This window comes from Pecten maximus, chromosome 18, assembly GCF_902652985.1.
Source record: "Pecten maximus chromosome 18, xPecMax1.1, whole genome shotgun sequence".
NCBI lineage: Eukaryota > Metazoa > Mollusca > Bivalvia > Pectinida > Pectinidae > Pecten > Pecten maximus.
In genome coordinates this window covers 5252435-5271826 of record NC_047032.1, presented here as the reverse complement: position 1 = coordinate 5271826, position 19392 = coordinate 5252435, and the positions used below count along the sequence as shown (strand labels likewise).

General features: G+C 37.3%; 1 protein-coding gene across 2 annotated transcripts in view; it reads right to left on the bottom strand.

Moving 5' to 3' along the window:
* Nucleotides 1-745: 745 nt before the first annotated feature.
* The window catches only part of LOC117316570 (coiled-coil domain-containing protein 112-like), a 56605-nt gene continuing 37958 nt past the window's right edge, over nucleotides 746-19392 (bottom strand). The window contains exons 10-14 of one of the 2 annotated variants that reach the window (XM_033871214.1): nucleotides 13841-13936; nucleotides 11826-11975; nucleotides 6457-6552; nucleotides 5144-5262; nucleotides 746-908 (exon numbers count right to left, since the gene is read on the bottom strand). In XM_033871214.1, the coding sequence (XP_033727105.1) occupies nucleotides 875-908; nucleotides 5144-5262; nucleotides 6457-6552; nucleotides 11826-11975; nucleotides 13841-13936 (495 nt within the window). In that variant the 3' untranslated portion in view covers nucleotides 746-874. The remainder of the gene's footprint in view (nucleotides 909-5143; nucleotides 5263-6456; nucleotides 6553-11825; nucleotides 11976-13840; nucleotides 13937-19392) is intronic. The other variant, XM_033871215.1, reaches the window with a different exon arrangement.

Here is a 19392-nt window from a genome sequence, read left to right as displayed (position 1 = left end):
AAATGATGTAGAGATACTGGGGACATGGACTATAGATGTATGTATTGTTTGTCTACTATAAATGATGTAGAGATACTGAGGACATAGACTATATATGTAAGTATTGTTTGTCTACTATAAATGATGTAGAGATACTGGGGACATAGACTATAGATGTATGTATAGTTTGTCTACTATAAATGATGTAGAGATACTGAGGACATAGACTATATATGTAAGTATTGTTTGTCTACTATAAATGATGTAGAGATACTGGGGACATAGACTATAGATGTATGTATAGTTTGTCTACTATTAATGATGTAGAGATACTGAGGACATAGACTATAGATGTATGTATTGTTTGTCTACTATAAATGATGTAGAGATACATAGACTATAGATGTATGTATAGTTTGTCTACTATAAATGATGTAGAGATACTGAGGACATAGACTATAGATGTATGTATTGTTTTTCTACTATAAATGATGTAGAGATACATAGACTATAGATGTATGTATAGTTTGTCTACTATAAATGATGTAGAGATACTGAGGACATAGACTATAGATGTATGTATTGTTTTTCTACTATAAATGATGTAGAGATACATAGACTATAGATGTATGTATAGTTTGTCTACTATAAATGATGTAGAGATACTGGGGACATAGACTATAGATGTATGTATTGTTTGTCTACTATAAATGATGTACTGATACCTCTATGTGCACAGAGCTGTAAAGCAGGAGAATAAAACACATTTCAGTTAGTAAATTTATTTACGATGAAAACATATCACAGGATTTTTTTTTTTCAATGTTGAGAGATTTTGGTCCCTTCACTGTTGTAGAGTCAGTCCAGGTTTAGGGGCTGAGGAACATTTGTACTTTCAATGTAAACCTTGTCGCCATGAAGGAATAGCTCTGAAACAAAAGTTTTATTTATATTGATAAAAATTTGTACAAAAAGAGAATGATAATAGTATTTTGGAACAAGAGGCCCAGAGGGCCTGTACCGCTCACCTGGTTATTTCAGTAATTATGGTGAAATAGTCTAATTTCAGCTAAATTTCAAATATTTTACTTTTAAACAGCCTCTTCCAACATTGGTTCAAAATGCATGTGAAGACCAGTCATTTGTGAAAATGTTTTTAATTTTTAGCTCACCTGGACCGAAGGTCCGGTGAGCTTATGCCATGGCGCAGCGTCCGTCGTCCGTCCGTCCGTCCGTCAACATTTGCTTCAAATCACTACTTGTCATAAAGTTCTTATTGGATTTTGACCAAATTTGGCCAGAAACATCCTTGGCAGAATGGGAACAGATTTTGCATAAATGGTGACTCTGACCCCTGAGGGGCCAAAGGGGCGGGGCCCAATAGGGGAAATAGAGGTAATTCCTTTAAATCGCTACTAGTCATAAAGTTATGAATGGATTTCAACCCAATTTGGTCAGAAACATCCTTGGGGGAAGGGGAACAGATTTTGCATAAATGGTGATTCTGACCCCCGAGGGGCCAAAGGGGCGGGGCCAAATATGGGAAATAGAGGTAATTCCTCTTAATCTCTACTAGTCATAAAGTTATGAATGGATTTGAACCCAATTTGGCCAGAAACATCCTTGGGGGAAGTGGAAGAGATTTTGCATAAATGGTGGCTCTGACCCCCAAGGGGCCAAAGGGGCGGGGCCCAATAGGGGAAATAGAGGTAATTCCTTTAAATCACTACTAGTCATAAAGTTATGAATGGATTTCAACCCAATTTGGTCAGAAACATCCTTGGGGGAAGGGGAACAGATTTTGCATAAATGGTGATTACGATCCCCGAGGGGCCAAAGGGGCGGGGCCAAAAATGGGAAATAGAGGTAATTCCTTTAAATCTCTACTAGTCATAAAGTTATGAATGGATTTGAACCCAATTTGGTCAGAAACATCCTTGGGGGAAGGGGAAAAGATTTTGCATAAATGGTGGCTCTGACCCCAAAGGGACCAAAGGGGCGGGGCCCAATAGGAGAAATTAAGGTAATTCCTTTAAATCGCTACTTGTCATCAAGTTAAGAATGGATTTGAACCCAATTTGGTCAGAGATATCTTTGGGAGAAGGGGAACAGATTTTGAATAAATGGTGGCTCTGACCCCAAAGGGGCTAAAGGGGCGGGGCCAAATATGGGAAATAGAGGTAATTCCTCTAAATCGCTACTAGTCATAAAGTTATGAATGGATTTGAACCCAACTTGGCCAGAAACATCCTTGGCAGAAGGGGAACAAATTTTGCATAAATGGTGACTCTGACCCCCGAGGGGCCAAAGGGGCGGGGCCCAATAGGGGAAATTAAGGTAATTCCTTTAAATCGCTACTAGTCATCAAGTTATGAATGGATTTGAACCCAATTTGGTCAGCGACATCCTTAGGGAAGGGGAACAGATTTTGCATAAAGGGTGACTCTGACTCCAAAGGGGCCAAAGGGGCGCGGCCCAATAGGGGAAATAGAGGTAATTCCTTTAAATCGCTACTAGTCATCAAGTTATGAATGGATTTGAACCCAATTTGGCCAGAAACATCCTTGGCAGAAGGGGAACAAACTTTGCATAAATGGTGACTCTGACCCCCGAGGGGCCAAAGGGGCGGGGTCCAATAGGGGAAATAGAGGTAATTCCTTTAAATCGCTACTAGTCATCAAGTTATGAATGGATTTGAACCCAATTTGGTCAGCGACATCCTTAGGGAAAGGGAACAGATTTTGCATAAATGGTGATTCTGACCCCCGAGGGGCCAAAGGGGCGGGGCCAAATATGGGAAATAGAGGTAATTCCTCTTAATCTCTACTAGTCATAAAGTTATGAATGGATTTGAACCCAATTTGGCCAGAAACATCCTTGGGGGAAGTGGAAGAGATTTTGCATAAATGGTGGCTCTGACCCCCAAGGGGCCAAAGGGGCGGGGCCCAATAGGGGAAATAGAGGTAATTCCTTTAAATCACTACTAGTCATAAAGTTATGAATGGATTTCAACCCAATTTGGTCAGAAACATCCTTGGGGGAAGGGGAACAGATTTTGCATAAATGGTGATTACGATCCCCGAGGGGCCAAAGGGGCGGGGCCAAAAATGGGAAATAGAGGTAATTCCTATAAATCTCTACTAGTCATAAAGTTATGAATGGATTTGAACCCAATTTGGTCAGAAACATCCTTGGGGGAAGGGGAAAAGATTTTGCATAAATGGTGGCTCTGACCCCAAAGGGACCAAAGGGGCGGGGCCCAATAGGAGAAATTAAGGTAATTCCTTTAAATCGCTACTTGTCATCAAGTTAAGAATGGATTTGAACCCAATTTGGTCAGCGACATCCTTAGGGAAGGGGAACAGATTTTGCATAAAGGGTGACTCTGACTCCAAAGGGGCCAAAGGGGCGCGGCCCAATAGGGGAAATAGAGGTAATTCCTTTAAATCGCTACTAGTCATCAAGTTATGAATGGATTTGAACCCAATTTGGCCAGAAACATCCTTGGCAGAAGGGGAACAAACTTTGCATAAATGGTGACTCTGACCCCCGAGGGGCCAAAGGGGCGGGGTCCAATAGGGGAAATAGAGGTAATTCCTTTAAATCGCTACTAGTCATCAAGTTATGAATGGATTTGAACCCAATTTGGTCAGCGACATCCTTAGGGAAAGGGAACAGATTTTGCATAAATGGTGACTCTGACTCCAAAGGGGCCAAAGGGGCGCGGCCCAATAGGGGAAATAGAGGTAATTCCTTTAAATCGCTACTAGTTATTAAGTTATGAATGGATTTGAACCCAATTTGGTTAGAAACATCCTTTAGGGAAGGGGAACAGATTTTGCATAAATGGCGATTCTGACTCCCAAGGGGGCAAAAGGGGCGGGGCCCAATAGGGGAAATAGAGGTAATTCCTTTAAATCGCTACTTGTCATAAAGTTATGAATGGATTTGAACCCAATTTGGCCAGAAACATCCTTAGCAGAAAGGGAACAGATTTTGCATAAATGGTGATTCTGACTCCCGAGGGGCCAAAGGGGCGGGGCCCAATAGGGGAAAAAGAGGTAATTCCTTTAAATCGCTACTAGTCATAAAGTTATGAATGGATTAGAACCCAATTTGGCCAGAAACATCCTTGGCAGAAGGGGAACAGATTTTGCATTAATGGTGGCTCTGACCCCAAAGGGGCGGGGCCCAATAGGGGAAATAGAGGTAATTCCTTTAAATTGCTACTAGTCATAAAGTTATGAATGGATTTGAACCCAGTTTGGTCAGAAACATCCTTGGGGAAGGGGAACAGATTTTGCATAAATGGTGACTCTGACCCCAAAGGGACAAATGGGCAGGGCCCAATAGGGGAAATAGAGGTAATTCCTTTAAATCGCTACTGGTCATAAAGTTATAAATGCATGTTCTAAAAACAATTCTTGAGGTCTTTCAGACCTTAGAGAGTCTGGACTTCATTAATCTTTAAAGCAGTTCGGAATCCCACACTATAACCATATATAGCATTGTTAGAGATTTACAAATAAAACAAATTGAATATGAACATTATTTTGACATTTGGTCTAATCCATCCAGGTGAGCGATACAGGCCCCATGGGCCTCTTGTTTACACAACATTATCTGTCCTTTGCCCAACAATGCTCCAGACCAAATTTCATCAAAATCCATTAAGACATTCAGGACAAGTAGGGATTTAAAGGAAATGTTGACGGACGCCAGACGCCGCACCATGGCATAAGCTCATGGTCCTTTGGACCAGGTGAGCTAAAAAAGTTGAATATATAAACTTTTTATAAAGTTTTTCAATAACTTATCTGGGATATTTGACTTGCAATGTTTTTTTGTTTTTTTTTTCAATTTCTTTTTCATTAAACAAACAAATTTTTCAACAGTGAAAAGATCCTGCACAAAAATTGTCCCCAAAGAGAAATTGTTTTTGTGTAACAAACAAATAGGTAACAGTTTTGTAAAAACAAATGAATTAAATTCTTTTTCAATATCATGGTAACCATAAAGCAGTCAAAGAGTTTTCCTTTGAATCAAGGTTTAAAGGACAATCATGATAGCAGATCACCTACAAATGTTCAGAATTATAACACTCCGTTACGGAGAGATATAACTATTAATAGCTATGCATTATCATCAGTAACATAAACCTTACCTGTGCTGCATGTGCATCACCTGACCTGAGCCACTTGGGCCGATCTCCTTGGTCCTTGACTTCCACCCAGCAGTTGGCTGTAGAAGTCTGTTTGGGTCCCGATCGATCTCTATTTCCACCTAATTTGATAACAAAAAAATAACCATACCAGTATTGATTACAAGAGGCCCATGGGCCTTAACGGTCACCTGAGATTTGAAATATTTCAGTCAATTTAATTAAGGGTCAGTGAGGGCCAACATGTGTATACCATTAAACTGTATCGTCCCATGCTGATAATGTTTACAAAGTTGGAATGAATTCCAATAGAAATCAAACAAATCATAGTCAAAACTGAGATTTCATTATATAAACTATAGTAAAATTTACCCCCTCCTAGGAGGTTAACGTGTGTCCCTAGAGTCGTGAAATTCATGATTTTAGTAAAGCACCTTTAGTCAAGACCCTTCGATCTATGAAGGGTATTTGATTCCAACTTATTTGGTTCTTTAAGAAGAAGATTTCATTCAATTTTACCCTTTTTAGCCCCACCCATCAGCCCCTGGGGGTCAGTCAGTGCCAACATGTGCATACTATCAAACTGCCATCACAAACTGATAATGTTAACCAAGTTAAAATGAATTCCATTACAAATCCAACAAATAAAAAAGTCAAAAATGTGATTTCCCTACATAAACTATAGGAAAGTTTACCCCCTCCCCAGGGGCAAACATGCGACCCCTGGGTCATGAAATTCCCACTTTTGGTAAAGCACCTTAAGACCCTTCCATCTATGAAGAGTGTTTGATTCCACCATATCTGAGAGTAGAGAAGAAGATTTTTGAAGTTTTAGTCAATTTGACCCTTTTTAGCCCTGCCCCTCAGGACCCTGGGGGGTGGGGACCATATAATTCACAATTTTGGTTGACCTTTAGCCATAGAAGCTTCCAGGGATTTTGGAGAAGTCGAAAATGTAAATTGTTACGGACGGACAACGGACGACAGACAAAAGGCGATTAGAAAAGGTCACTTGAGACTTCGTCTCAGGTGACCTAAAAATACCATGCATGGACTATTTATCTGCTAATCATCCATTACAGGTATGACATTTAATTATATCCTAGAATTTCAATGCTTACAACAAAACTTTGACTTGGCAACACTGACAACAGGGTGATCCTACTATTCAAATAGGAGAGCTAAAAATTACAAAATAAAAGAATTAATTTAATATTAAAGATCACATGGTCAGGAATTCTTTTTTTCAAATTGCAAACTATGCATACTGAATACCAGGTCAGGGTTACCCTCGTTGACATTTGTAATGCACAAACCTGACTTTTTAATCGGGCTAAGCGCTTTTCTTTCTCCCTCTGCTCCTCTTCTTTTAATCTATCTTTCTTCAATTTTTCAACCAAAGATTTCTGATCCTGGAAAAAATGTTCATACACTTTATATTTTCCTAGTATGTCTTATACTACTGAAAGTAAAAAACATTCAACTCAACTCCGGTTATTCAACTGTACTCGTGTGATTCAACAAGTCATGGTCACCGGAACAGATAAGGTAGGCCATCGGGGAACAAGTAAAATTTCCGAGACGAGTTTCTTCTAACAAAAGTTGTCTGATCTCTAATCAGGATACAGATATCAGTTAATTACACGAAGTTAAAAAAAGAAGTAAATTGAGTACAATTTAAAAACTTAGGAACGAAAATAAACTGGGAGAATAATTCACTGGAAATTTACATACATGTATATTGGGAATCGAGATCGATGTGGTTTATCAAGAAAGATGAGGGACGTCACAGACTAATCGATCTAAGAGTTAAACTTAATCATAGTATGCCAATTCAAATGAGGTTTAAAAACTAATTCTTCAGTGTTTCACAACTTGTACACAATTACAGCTTTATAAAGTAAATAATATTCCTTAAAATGCCAGGATAATCATCAGTAAAACATTCAGGAATGCACCTAAAAAAATGTCTTGTTATTACATGTCATTTTATATTTATTATATAATATTTGCTTTTCTCCTGTATTTCAATCCCTCATCACAGGACCTCTAAGTGGCCTCTTTTCTCCTGTATTTCAATCCCTCATCACAGGACCTCTAAGTGGCCTCAACACTTTGATTTTCTTGAATATGGCCAACACCCTACATTTACGTGCTCACCTCAAGATAGAAATCAGACAGTTCCTCTGTGGAACAATAATTTGTAATGTTATCAAAAAGCAAACTTGTATTAAAAATAACCTTTTTTGTGTGCCCTTCCATTATATAGCAAGTTGATTTATATAGATATATTTTTCATAAAATTTCTCGATTGTCGCAAGCTCAGCGCAATGTGCCTATCATAATGCTCTACTGTAGTGTAGACCTAGTTTTGAGCAAGTAATGATTATAAAACTATGAGTTTTTAGCCCACCATCATCAGATGGTGGGCTATTCAAATCGCCCTGCGTCCGTGGTCCGTGGTCCGTCCGTCCGTCCGTCCGTCCCTCCGTCCGTAAACAATTCTTGTTATCGCTATTTCTGAGAAAGTACTGAAGGGATCTTTCTCAAATTTCATATGAAGGTTGCCCTTGGTGCCTAGTTATGCATATTGCATTTTGAGACCAATCTGAAAACAACATGGCCGACAGGCAGCCATCTTGGATTTTGACAATTGAAGTTTGTTATCACTATTTCTGAGAAAGTATTTAAGGGATCTTTCTCAAATTTCATATGAAAGTTGCCCTTGGTGCCTAGTTATGCATATTGCATTTTGAGACCAATCTGAAAACAACATGGCCGACAGGCAGCCATCTTGGATTTTGACAATTGAAGTTTGTTATCGCTATTTCTGAGAAAGTGCTGAAGGGATCTTTCTCAAATTTCATATGTAGGCTCCCCTTGGTGCCTAGTTATGCATGTTGCGATTTGAGACCAATCGGATAACAACATGGCCGACAGGCAGCCATCTTGGATTTTGACAATTGAAGTTTGTTATCGCTATTTCCGAGAAAGTACTGAATGGATCTTTCTCAAATTTCATATGAAGGTTCCCCTTGGTGCCTAGTTATGCATATTGCATTTTGAGACCGATCTGAAAATAACATGGCCGACAGGCAGCCATCTTGGATTTTGACAATTGAAGTTTGTTATCGCTATTTCTGAGAAAGTACTGAATGGATCTTTCTCAAATTTCATATGTAGGTTCCTCTTGGTGCCTAGTTATGCATATTGCGATTTGAGACCAATCGGAAAACAACATGGCCGACAGGCAGCCATCTTGGATTTTGACAGTTGAAGATTGTTATCGCTATTTCTGATAAAGTACTGAAGGGATCTTTCTCAAATTTCATATGAAGGTTCCCCTTGGTGCCTTGTTATGCATATTGCATTTTGAGACCAATTGGATAACAACATGGCCGACAGGCAGCCATCTTGGATTTTGACAATTGAAGTTTGTTATCGCTATTTCTGAGAAAGTGCTGAAGGGATCTTTCTCAAATTTCATATGTAGGCTCCCCTTGGTGCCTAGTTATGCATATTGCGATTTGAGACCAATCGGATAACAACATGGCCGACAGGCAGCCATCTTGGATTTTGACAATTGAAGTTTGTTATCGCTATTTCCGAGAAAGTACTGAATGGATCTTTCTCAAATTTCATATGAAGGTTCCCCTTGGTGCCTAGTTATGCATATTGCATTTTGAGACCGATCTAAAAATAGCATGGCCGACAGGCAGCCATCTTGGATTTTGACAATTGAAGTTTGTTATCGCTATTTCTCAAAGTACTGAATGGATCTTTCTCAAATTTCATAAGTAGGTTCCCCTTGGTCCCTTGTATTGCATTTTTGGACCAGTCTGTCCTGAAAACAACCTGACAAACAAACAGCCATTATCGTTAAATCTCAAATTTCTTATATAGCTAGGATTCCCTTGTTTGAAAAGTACTGGAGGGATGTCTCAATTTGCACAGATTAGTAAAATGAAGGGAAAAGTAGAGAAAAGATCAATCTGACATGGAACCTATGAAGATCATTCAATGGTGGGCGCCAAGATCCCTCTGGGATCTCTTGTTTTTTCATGTTGTGGAATTCCTCGGGAAGGATTTACCTTAGGCTACTAGACTTACCTTACCGAACATTAAAAAATCCGGCAAGCAGCTCAAACGGGTCCATCAGAGACGTAACAACATCCTATTCCTTACAAAAATAGCTAGATTTAAAACCATGATTTAACATGCCAACTTTTAAAAACATCCAGCTGGTGTAAACGGTGACCTTAGGACAAGAGGCCCAATGGGCCTGTATCTCACCTGACTCTACAGCAACTTTGAAGTTGTTTGAGTCATTTCTACAGATACTATGCTGATTACCACTTATTTTATTCATGTCAATAAAATTTCTAGTCCTTTATTAACGTCAGGATGCCTTTGGCACCTGCCGTTATAGTCGTGGTGGGTAAATTTTGTTAGTGATCGACACTTTTGTTTTCGGCTAACAATTCCTCTTTTCTGTCATACAAATTATATACCGCAGCCTAATTTAGTTCCTATTTTGACAGCAATTATTGACACAATTCAACTGATGGTTCCCGTGTTAACTGCAATTATTTAAAATGGAATATTTATGTTTGGTGTTCTAGACCATTTTAGAGTATAAATATAAACATTTTCCTCGTCAGTATATGCAATTTTGCTGGCGTAGGATTACGTAGTTCTGTCTCAATCCTGCCTTGAAAACGAAAGTAAAAAAATCAGTTTGAATTGAGTTTATATCCTCTTTATATTCACCTTCTACAGTTTTAATTTGATGCCATACTTTTTCCATCGCTTGTTGCTTCTCTAAACCAAAAAAGTATCTAGTTGATCGTTCATTCTCCTCAAATTCGTATACCCTTGCTCTTACTCTTAATCCTATAGGCTTGTTGCTATCACTATAGTGTTCTTTTAACACATTTGTTATTTTATTGATTTTTTCATCATTCCTGTTTTCTATTTTTGTTAGCAAACTCAATTCTTTTTCCATTTCAGTCCTTATAGTTATGATATAAAAAAATACATTCATCATTAGATAGTATAAGAATTTGCAATTCACATAATTATCTTAAAATAGCATAACCTGTTAATGTTATTGAACATGCTTAATCATTTATTGGTTATTGACAGGCGTATCAAAACTAGGAATTCCTTTAAAGATAAAAATATACTGAAAAATGGGTTTGTTTACAGGCAGCAACGTGGTTTTCCACACTGAAGAGCTCCGACAGATAGATACGGGAATCATAGTTTTCTACACTGAAGAGCTCCGACAGATAGATACGGGAATCAATATGCACGTTGCCATAACAGTGAAAACATTTTGACTAAGTTTAGTCTCAGCTAAGATTATGTTAGCACATTCATGATCCACGTAAAATTGTGGTATTGGCTATTAAGTAAAATCTTAAAACTTATGTCCAAATTTAGTCTAGACTTAAACCTGCTTCATGATCTTAGGGCAAGGTGAGCTAAAAATGTTCAACCGAAAACCAGTTTAATAAATAAATATTTAATATAACTTTTGAACTTGGTACACTATGTACTTGCTATTTTTATCAGTTTTTCCCCAAAACATCTTTTTTAACGAAAATATATAAGGCTGTAAATGTTACATTTCCATTGATTAGATTTTAATTGCAAGATATATCTGTCTCAGAAAGTGATGTGAAGTCAGCTCAGGTATGCAAAGACCATTTATATACTATTTATTACAACATTAAACAGTTACCCAGTGCCAAAACCTGTTAATTTCTCCTGCTCAGATGGTAATTTCTCCTGCTCAGATGGTAAATCTCTAAGTTAACATGTTTATTTTTGGCTGAGATAGATAACCTCTGTCTATACCTTGTCTAAATCTGGTTATTTCTATGGCTGAGATAGTTATCCTCTGCCTAAACCTGGTTATATCTCTAGCTGAGATATATACCCTATGCATATAACCTGGTTATTACTCTGCCCGAGATAGATAACCTGTGTCTAAACCTGGTTATTTCTGACTAAGATAGTTATCCTATGTCTCAGTAACCTCTGTCTAAACCTGGTTATTTCACAGAATGAGATAGTTATCCTCTGTCTAAACCTGGTTATTTCTCAGACTGAGATTGTTATCATTTGTCTTGACCAGGTTATTTCACAGGCTGAGATAGTTATACTCTGTCCAAACCTAGTTATTTCACTAGCTGAAATAATTACCCTCTAACTGAACCTATATATATCTCTGGCCGAGATGGTTACCATCTGTCTAAACCTGGTTATTTCTCTGGCTGAAATAGTTACCTTCTGTCTAAACCTGGTTATTTTTTTTAGCTGAGATATTTACCCTCTACCTGAACCTTTTTATTTCTCTGGCTGAGATAGTAACCCTGTCTTAACCTGGTTATTTCTCAGACTGAGATAGTTATCCTCTGTCTTAACCTGGTTATTTTTCTTGCTTAGTTATCCTCTGTCTTAACCTGGTTATTTCTGACTAAGATAGTTATCCTAGGTCTCAGTAACCTCTTTCTAAACCTGGTTATTTCTCAGACTGAGATAGTTACCCTCTGTCTTACCTGGTTATTTTTCTTGCTTAGTTATCCTCTGTCTTAACCTGGTTATTTCTCTAGCTGAGATATTTACCCTCTGCCTAAATCAGGTTATTATATATAATTACTCTAGCTGAGATATTTACCCTCTGTCTAAACCTGGTTATTTCTCTAGCCGATATTTGCTTCTGTCTTTCTTTCTGTTCTTGTTCCCATTCTTCCTGTTGAATACGTACAAATTCCTCCTCTTCTTCTCTCTTTTTCCTGTATTCCTCTACCTGGGCCTTCATCTCTGTCTGTAATAGAAAGATATTAATCAATATGAAAATTAAGAAGACTTTATGGTAAATTATTGCAATGTTTATCTTGATACTATAATATTTACATTCTGTGTGACAGTCTCCCATTACTCCTGTGTTAAACTAGAAGGTATTTTTACTTTAAATTATTGAAACAAACATACTATAATTGCAGCTTGGTAAAACCATGTTATCAATAGAAGTCTATTTTTTGATAAATGCATGGAATGCTGTGATGTTTTTGAGCACAGAGACGCTTAACGAAATAGAGTTTTGGTTATGCAAAGCACAAGTTTTATTTGATTGATTTATGTAACAAAATTTCTGACAGCAGGGATTTGCTCGTTATTCTTGATTTGTCTATGACTTTATTGTGTTTTTCTGGGGTTTTTTTGCGCTTCAATGAACTAAGCAACCTGCTTTGTTCAGATCTGAAAATTGTTGGTAGTCATCTCGTTTTAAAGATCAGGAAAAGTAAAACCGATCAATATCGCCATGGTAGCAAGGTAGTTATCAGAAAAGGCCAGACAGTAGCATGTCCTTATGCTATGATTCTCAAATACACAGAGATTGCAGAAATTGAACTTTGTTCAAATATATTTTTATTTAAACCTATTTTCCGCTCTGGTTCAACTAGTAAGCTTATAAGTATAAGAGTTTAAGTTACACAGGGGCCAGGCAAGCCATTACGAGACGTTAGGCTTTAGTTTGTGACGGTACGAATGTAGAATTAGATTTACACAGCTAGCGGGCTGGGGGTGCCACCATCAACGACAGATGCTTCAAGAGGCACGGTTGATGAAAGAGCAAAACTTTCAGGACGGGTATGTTGCAGACTCGCTACAAGCTAGGTCAAAAGTAACCCAAAAGTTTGGTTTGTAAATATTTCAGCTCAAAGAGCGTGCGTTAACATATATTTTAATCATTTAATTGATTCTTGGTTCCTCCTTTCCCTCTCTTTGTTATTTCTATGAAACAGGCACTCTTAGTACGGTAAATCTATATTTGCTCTTTTAGTTGTCTTTTCGGAAGTAGTGGAGGGAAGATTTAAATATCCCCGCATTTCGACAGTATAGCGTGAATTGTTTGTCTTTAACAACATCGCAGGACTATCGTGTTAAGCGCACGATCCGTGGGAACATGTATACGTTCTCGGGTACGTGTCTGTATGGTCATTTTCTAGTTGCCATCTCAGCAGAGCGTACACAGATATTTTTTCATTCGTTTCCTTTTGATCTGTATGATGTAACATGATATACTTTCTTGATAACGCAGGTCCAGTGTTACCCCTACGTCCACCTGTAAGGATGTCATTGGTTTCCTGCCTTTAAATACAGGTTTACAGGGGCTATCCCTGGTTTTTTCTGGGCGCCAAGTATTTAATAAAAAGAAATGCTTCATGTACATCGGTATTATCCAGTTATGTTAGTGAGAGGAGCATGGTAGTGACAGATCTTTATATTATGTATACATGTATATAATTAGACGCCGGCTGCTACATGGGCACGCTGGTACGGCATATCTATATTTGCTCTTTTAGAAAGTAGTGGAGGAAAGACATATACATCATTACAGCACTGTAATATGGACACTACTTTTAGCACAACTCTACACATATATACAAGCATGTTGATGAGGACAAAAGCGAAAATAAATCAATTCAAGATTAACTGTTTATCACTCAAGCTTCAAAAACAATATTGACCTGTCTTTTCCATATGCAACAAGATTTGGAAAAGATGAAGACAAACGGACCCTTTGATTTTTAGTTATCGGGCCCACAAAGTCTTTAACCAGACATGATAGCATAAGCTAGTGGGCTTTGCCTACCAGCTAAAAATAATCCAACATGCTCTCAGTACCTGTCTTTTTTTGAAGTCATCTTTTTTCTTTGAATTTTCAAGTTGTGATCTCAGTAATTTTTCCTCTGCTTCTGTCCTTTCAATTTCTTTCTGAACCTGAAAGATAACAGTCACCTGAGTTTAAAAACATTTTAGCAAACTTGGACCCTGTGACCTTGAATGAAGGTCAAGGTCATCCATTTGAACAATTTGGTAGCCCTTCATCCCAGCATGCCACAAACCTAATATTGGGTCTCTGGGCCTTTTGGTTATCAAAAAGAAGTTGTTCAAAGATTTTAGAATATTTGAGCCCTGTGATCTTGAGTCAAGGTCAAGGTCATCCATTTGAACAAACTTGGTAGCCCTTTATCCCAGCATACTACAGACCTAATATTGGGTCTCCGGGCCTTTTGGTTATCAAGAAGAAGTCATTTAAAGATTTTAGCATATTCAACCCATGTAACCTTGAATGAAGGTCAAGGTCATCCATTTGCACAAACTTGGTAGCCCTTCATGCGAGTATGCTACAGACATAATATTGGGTTTGTGGGCCTTTTGGTTATCAAGAAGAAGTTGTTTAAAGATTTTAGCATATTTGACCCCTGTGACCTTGAAGGTCAAGGTCATCCATTTGAATAAACGTTGTAGTACTTCATCCCAGCATGCTACAAACCCAATATCAGGTCTTTGGGCCTGTTGGTAATTGAGAAGAAGTTGAAAATGTTAATTGTTTACGACGGACAAAGCATGACACCAGACAAAAGGCAATCGCAATAGGTCAACTCAGTTGACCTAAAAATGTGCGATATATTAATTAATAAAATGAGATTTCAGGATTGATAGGGGAAGATATCAGCAGATTATGGATTTATTGACAAACTCAACAACATATCAAATTAAAAATATGAAATAAAAGATTATCTACCAGTTAAAAGGATGCAATGTGAAACAAAAACTCAAAAAATTCTACCTCCATGTCACGTCAAGACGTTAAAATTACTAATGTATCAGATTGCATGACATCCATGCAGTGTCAATCATGTCTGGTCTTTATCAATCTGAATCAGAACACTAAGACCACGGCTTGTTTGTGTATACAAAGTAAGTGTGAAGGTAATAAGTCTGACATATATAATTAGAAGTGGGCTAATCAGTAGTCGGGCCGGCTGGGATCAGCCATGGCGTCTCGGACCCTTTGGTCATTTAAGCAAAGGCACGATTACTTAATAATGTTTGTGATGAGAATTAAAGACAATCACTTCAAAAACAAACACTTATAACGACTGACATTGACTTACTCATGAAAATGACATGATGTGGAAACATGATACCGACAGTAATAAAACATTTGCACCAACCCCCATCTTTGAAAAACCACTGACCTACGGTCAGTACCAGGCAACTACCATACGTTAGTTTCGAACTCGCAACCCAGTGGTGGGGGGCTAGTGATAAAGTGTCGGGACACCTTAACCACTTGGCCACAGCAGCACCAGATATACATAATTCATTGAAATAGAAATAGACCCATTCCAGTTTCTATTTCAATGAATGATTAAGTAATAATCCTATTCTAATGACTGATCAAGTGGAAGTCCAACCTACTACAGCTGATTAAGTGAAATTGAGAGTCCATTCAGATTCTATTAACTGATCGAGTAAAAGCCCCATAGAACAGACTGATAATTAAATAAGTGAAAGTCCCATACTACTGACTTATTAGGTAAAAGTCCCATACTACAGACTTATTAGGTAAAAGTCCCATACTACTGACTTATTAGGTAAAAGTCCCATACTACAGACTTATTAGGTAAAAGTCCCATACTACAGACTTATCAAGTAAAAGTCCCATACTACTGACTTATTAGGTAAAAGTCCCATACTACAGACTTATTAGGTAAAAGTCCCATACTACTGACTTATTAGGTAAAAGTCCCATACTACTGACTTATTAGGTAAAAGTCCCATACTACTGACTTATTAGGTAAAAGTCCCATACTACAGACTTATTAGGTAAAAGTCCCATACTACAGACTTATCAAGAAAAAGTCCCATACTACTGACTTATCAAGTAACAGTCCCATTCTACTGACTTATTAGGTTAAAGTCCCATACTACAGACTTATTAGGTAAAAGTCCCATACTACTGACTTATCAGGTAAAAGTCCCATACTACAGACTTATTAAGTAAAAGTCCCATACTACAGACTTATCAAGTAAAAGTCCCATACTACAGACTTATTAAGTAAAAGTCCCATACTACTGACTTATCAAGTAAAAGTCCCATACTACAGACTTATTAAGTAAAAGTCCCATACTACTGACTTATTAGGTAAAAGTCGTATACTACAGACTTATTAGGTAAAAGTCACATACTACTGACTTAGCAAGTAAAAGTCCCATACTACAGACTGATCAAGTAAAAGTCCCATACTACTGACTTATTAGGTAAAAGTCCCATACTACTGACTTATCAAGTAAAAGTCCCATACTACAGACTTATTAGGTAAAAGTCCCATACTACAGACTTATTAGGTAAAAGTCCCATTCTACTGACTTATTAGGTAAAAGTCCCATTCTACTGACTTATTAAGTAAAAGTCCCATACTACAGACTTATTAGGTAAAAGTCCCATACTACTGACTTATTAAGTAAAAGTCCCATACTACTGACTTATTAGGTAAAAGTCCCATACTACAGACTTATTAGGTAAAAGTCCCATACTACTGACTTACTAGGTAAAAGTTGTATACTACTGACTTATTAGGTAAAAGTCCCATACTACTGACTTATCAGGTAAAAGTCCCATACTACTGACTTATTAGGTAAAAGTCCCATACTACTGACTTATTAGGTAAAAGTCCCATACTACTGACTTATTAGGTAAAAGTCCCATACTACTGACTTATTAGGTAAAAGTCCCATACTACTGACTTATTAGGTAAAAGTCCCATACTACAGACTTATTAGGTAAAGTCCCATACTACAGGCTTATTAGGTAAAGTCCCATACTACAGACTTATTAGGTAAAAGTCCCATACTACTGACTTACTAGGTAAAAGTCCCATACTACTGACTTATTAGGTAAAAGTCCCATACTACTGACTTATTAGGTAAAAGTCCCATACTACAGACTTATTAGGTAAAAGTCCCATACTACAGACTATCAAGAAAAAGTCCCATACTACTGACTTATCAAGTAACAGTCCCATACTACTGACTTAATAGGTAAAGTCCCATACTACAGACTTATTAGGTAAAAGTCCCATACTACAGACTTATTAGGTAAAAGTCCCATACTACTGACTTATTTGGTAAAAGTCCCATACTACTGACTTATCAGGTAACAGTCCCATACTACAGGCTTAATTAGGTAAAAGTCCCATACTACTGACTTATTAGGTAAAAGTCCCATACTACAGACTTATTAGGTAAAAGTCCCATACTACTGACTTATTAGGTAAAGTCCCATACTACTGACTTATTAGGTAAAAGTCCCATACTACTGACTTACTAGGTAAAAGTCCCATACTACAGACTTATCAAGTAAAAGTCCCATACTACTGACTTATTAGGTAAAAGTCCCATACTACCGACTTATAGGTAAATGTCCCATACTACAGACTTATTAGGTAAAAGTCCCATACTACTGACTTACTAGGTAAAAGTCCCATACTACAGACTTATCAAGTAAAAGTCCCATACTACTGACTTATCAAGTAAAAGTCCCATACTACTGACTTACTAGGTAAAAGTCCCATACTACTGACTTATTAGGTAAAAGTCCCATTCTACAGACTTATCAGGTAAAAGTCCCATACTAAAGACTTATCAAGTAAAAGTCCCATACTACTGACTTATTAGGTAAAAGTCCCATACTACTGACTTATTAGGTAAAAGTCCCATACTACAGACTTATAAGGTAAAAGTCACATTCTACTGACTTATCAAGTAAAAGTCCCATACTACAGACTTATTAGGTAAAAGTCCCATACTACTGACTTATTAGGTAAAAGTCACATTCTACTGACTTATCAAGTAAAAGTCCAATACTACAGACTTATTAGGTAAAAGTCCCATACTACAGACTTATTAGGTAAAAGTCACATACTACTGACTTATTAGGTAAAAGTCCCATACTACTGACTTATCACATAAAAGTCCCATACTACAGACTTATTAGGTAAAAGTCCCATTCTACTGACTTCTTAGGTAAAAGTCCCATACTACAGACTTATTAGGTAAAAGTCCCATACTACTTACTTATTAGGTAAAAGTCCCATACTACTGACTTATTAGGTAAAAGTCCCATACTACAGACTTATTAGGTAAAAGTCCCATACTACAGACTTATTTGGTAAAAGTCCCATACTACAGACTTATTAGGTAAAAGTCCCATACTACTGACTTATTAGGTAAAAGTCCCATACTACAGACTTATTTGGTAAAAGTCCCATACTACTGACTTATTAGGTAAAAGTCCCATACTACAGACTTATTAGGTAAAAGTCCCATACTACTGACTTATTAGGTAAAAGTCCCATACTACTGACTTATTAGGTAAAAGTCCCATACTACTGACTTATTTGGTAAAAGTCCCATACTACTGACTTATTAGGTAAAAGTCCCATACTACAGGCTTATTAGGTAAAAGTCCCATACTACTGACTTATTTGGTAAAAGTCCCATACTACAGGCTTATTAGGTAAAAGTCCCATACTACTGACTTATTAGGTAAAAGTCCCATACTACAGACTTATTAGGTAAAAGTCCCATACTACTGACTTATTAGGTAAAAGTCCCATACTACAGACTTATCAGGTAAAAGTCCCATACTACTGACTTATTAGGTAAAAGTCCCATACTACTGACTTATTAGGTAAAAGTCCCATACTACTGACTTATTAGGTAAAAGTCCCATACTACTGACTTATTAGGTAAAAGTCCCATTCTACAGACTTATTAGGTAAAAGTCCCATACTACAGACTTATTAGGTAAAAGTCCCATACTACTGACTTATTAGGTAAAAGTCCCATACTACTGACTTATTAGGTAAAAGTCCCATACTACTGACTTATTAGGTAAAAGTCCCATACTACTAGACTTATTAGGTAAAAGTCCCATACTACAGGACTTATTAGGTAAAAGTCCCATACTACTGACTTATAGGTAAAAGTCCCATACTACTGACTTATTAGGTAAAAGTCCCATACTACTGACTTATCAGGTAAAAGTCCCATACTACAGACTTATTAGGTAAAAGTCCCATACTACTGACTTATTAGGTAAAAGTCCCATACTACTGACTTATTAGGTAAAAGTCCCATACTACGACTTATTAGGTAAAAGTCCCATACTACTGACTTATTAGGTAAAAGTCCCATACTACTGACTTATTAGGTAAAAGTCCCATACTACTGACTTATTAGGTAAAAGTCCCATACTACTGACTTATTAGGTAAAAGTCCCATACTACTGACTTATTAGGTAAAAGTCCCATACTACTGACTTATTAGGTAAAAGTCCCATACTACAGACTTAGGTAAAAGTCCCATACTACTGACTTATTAGG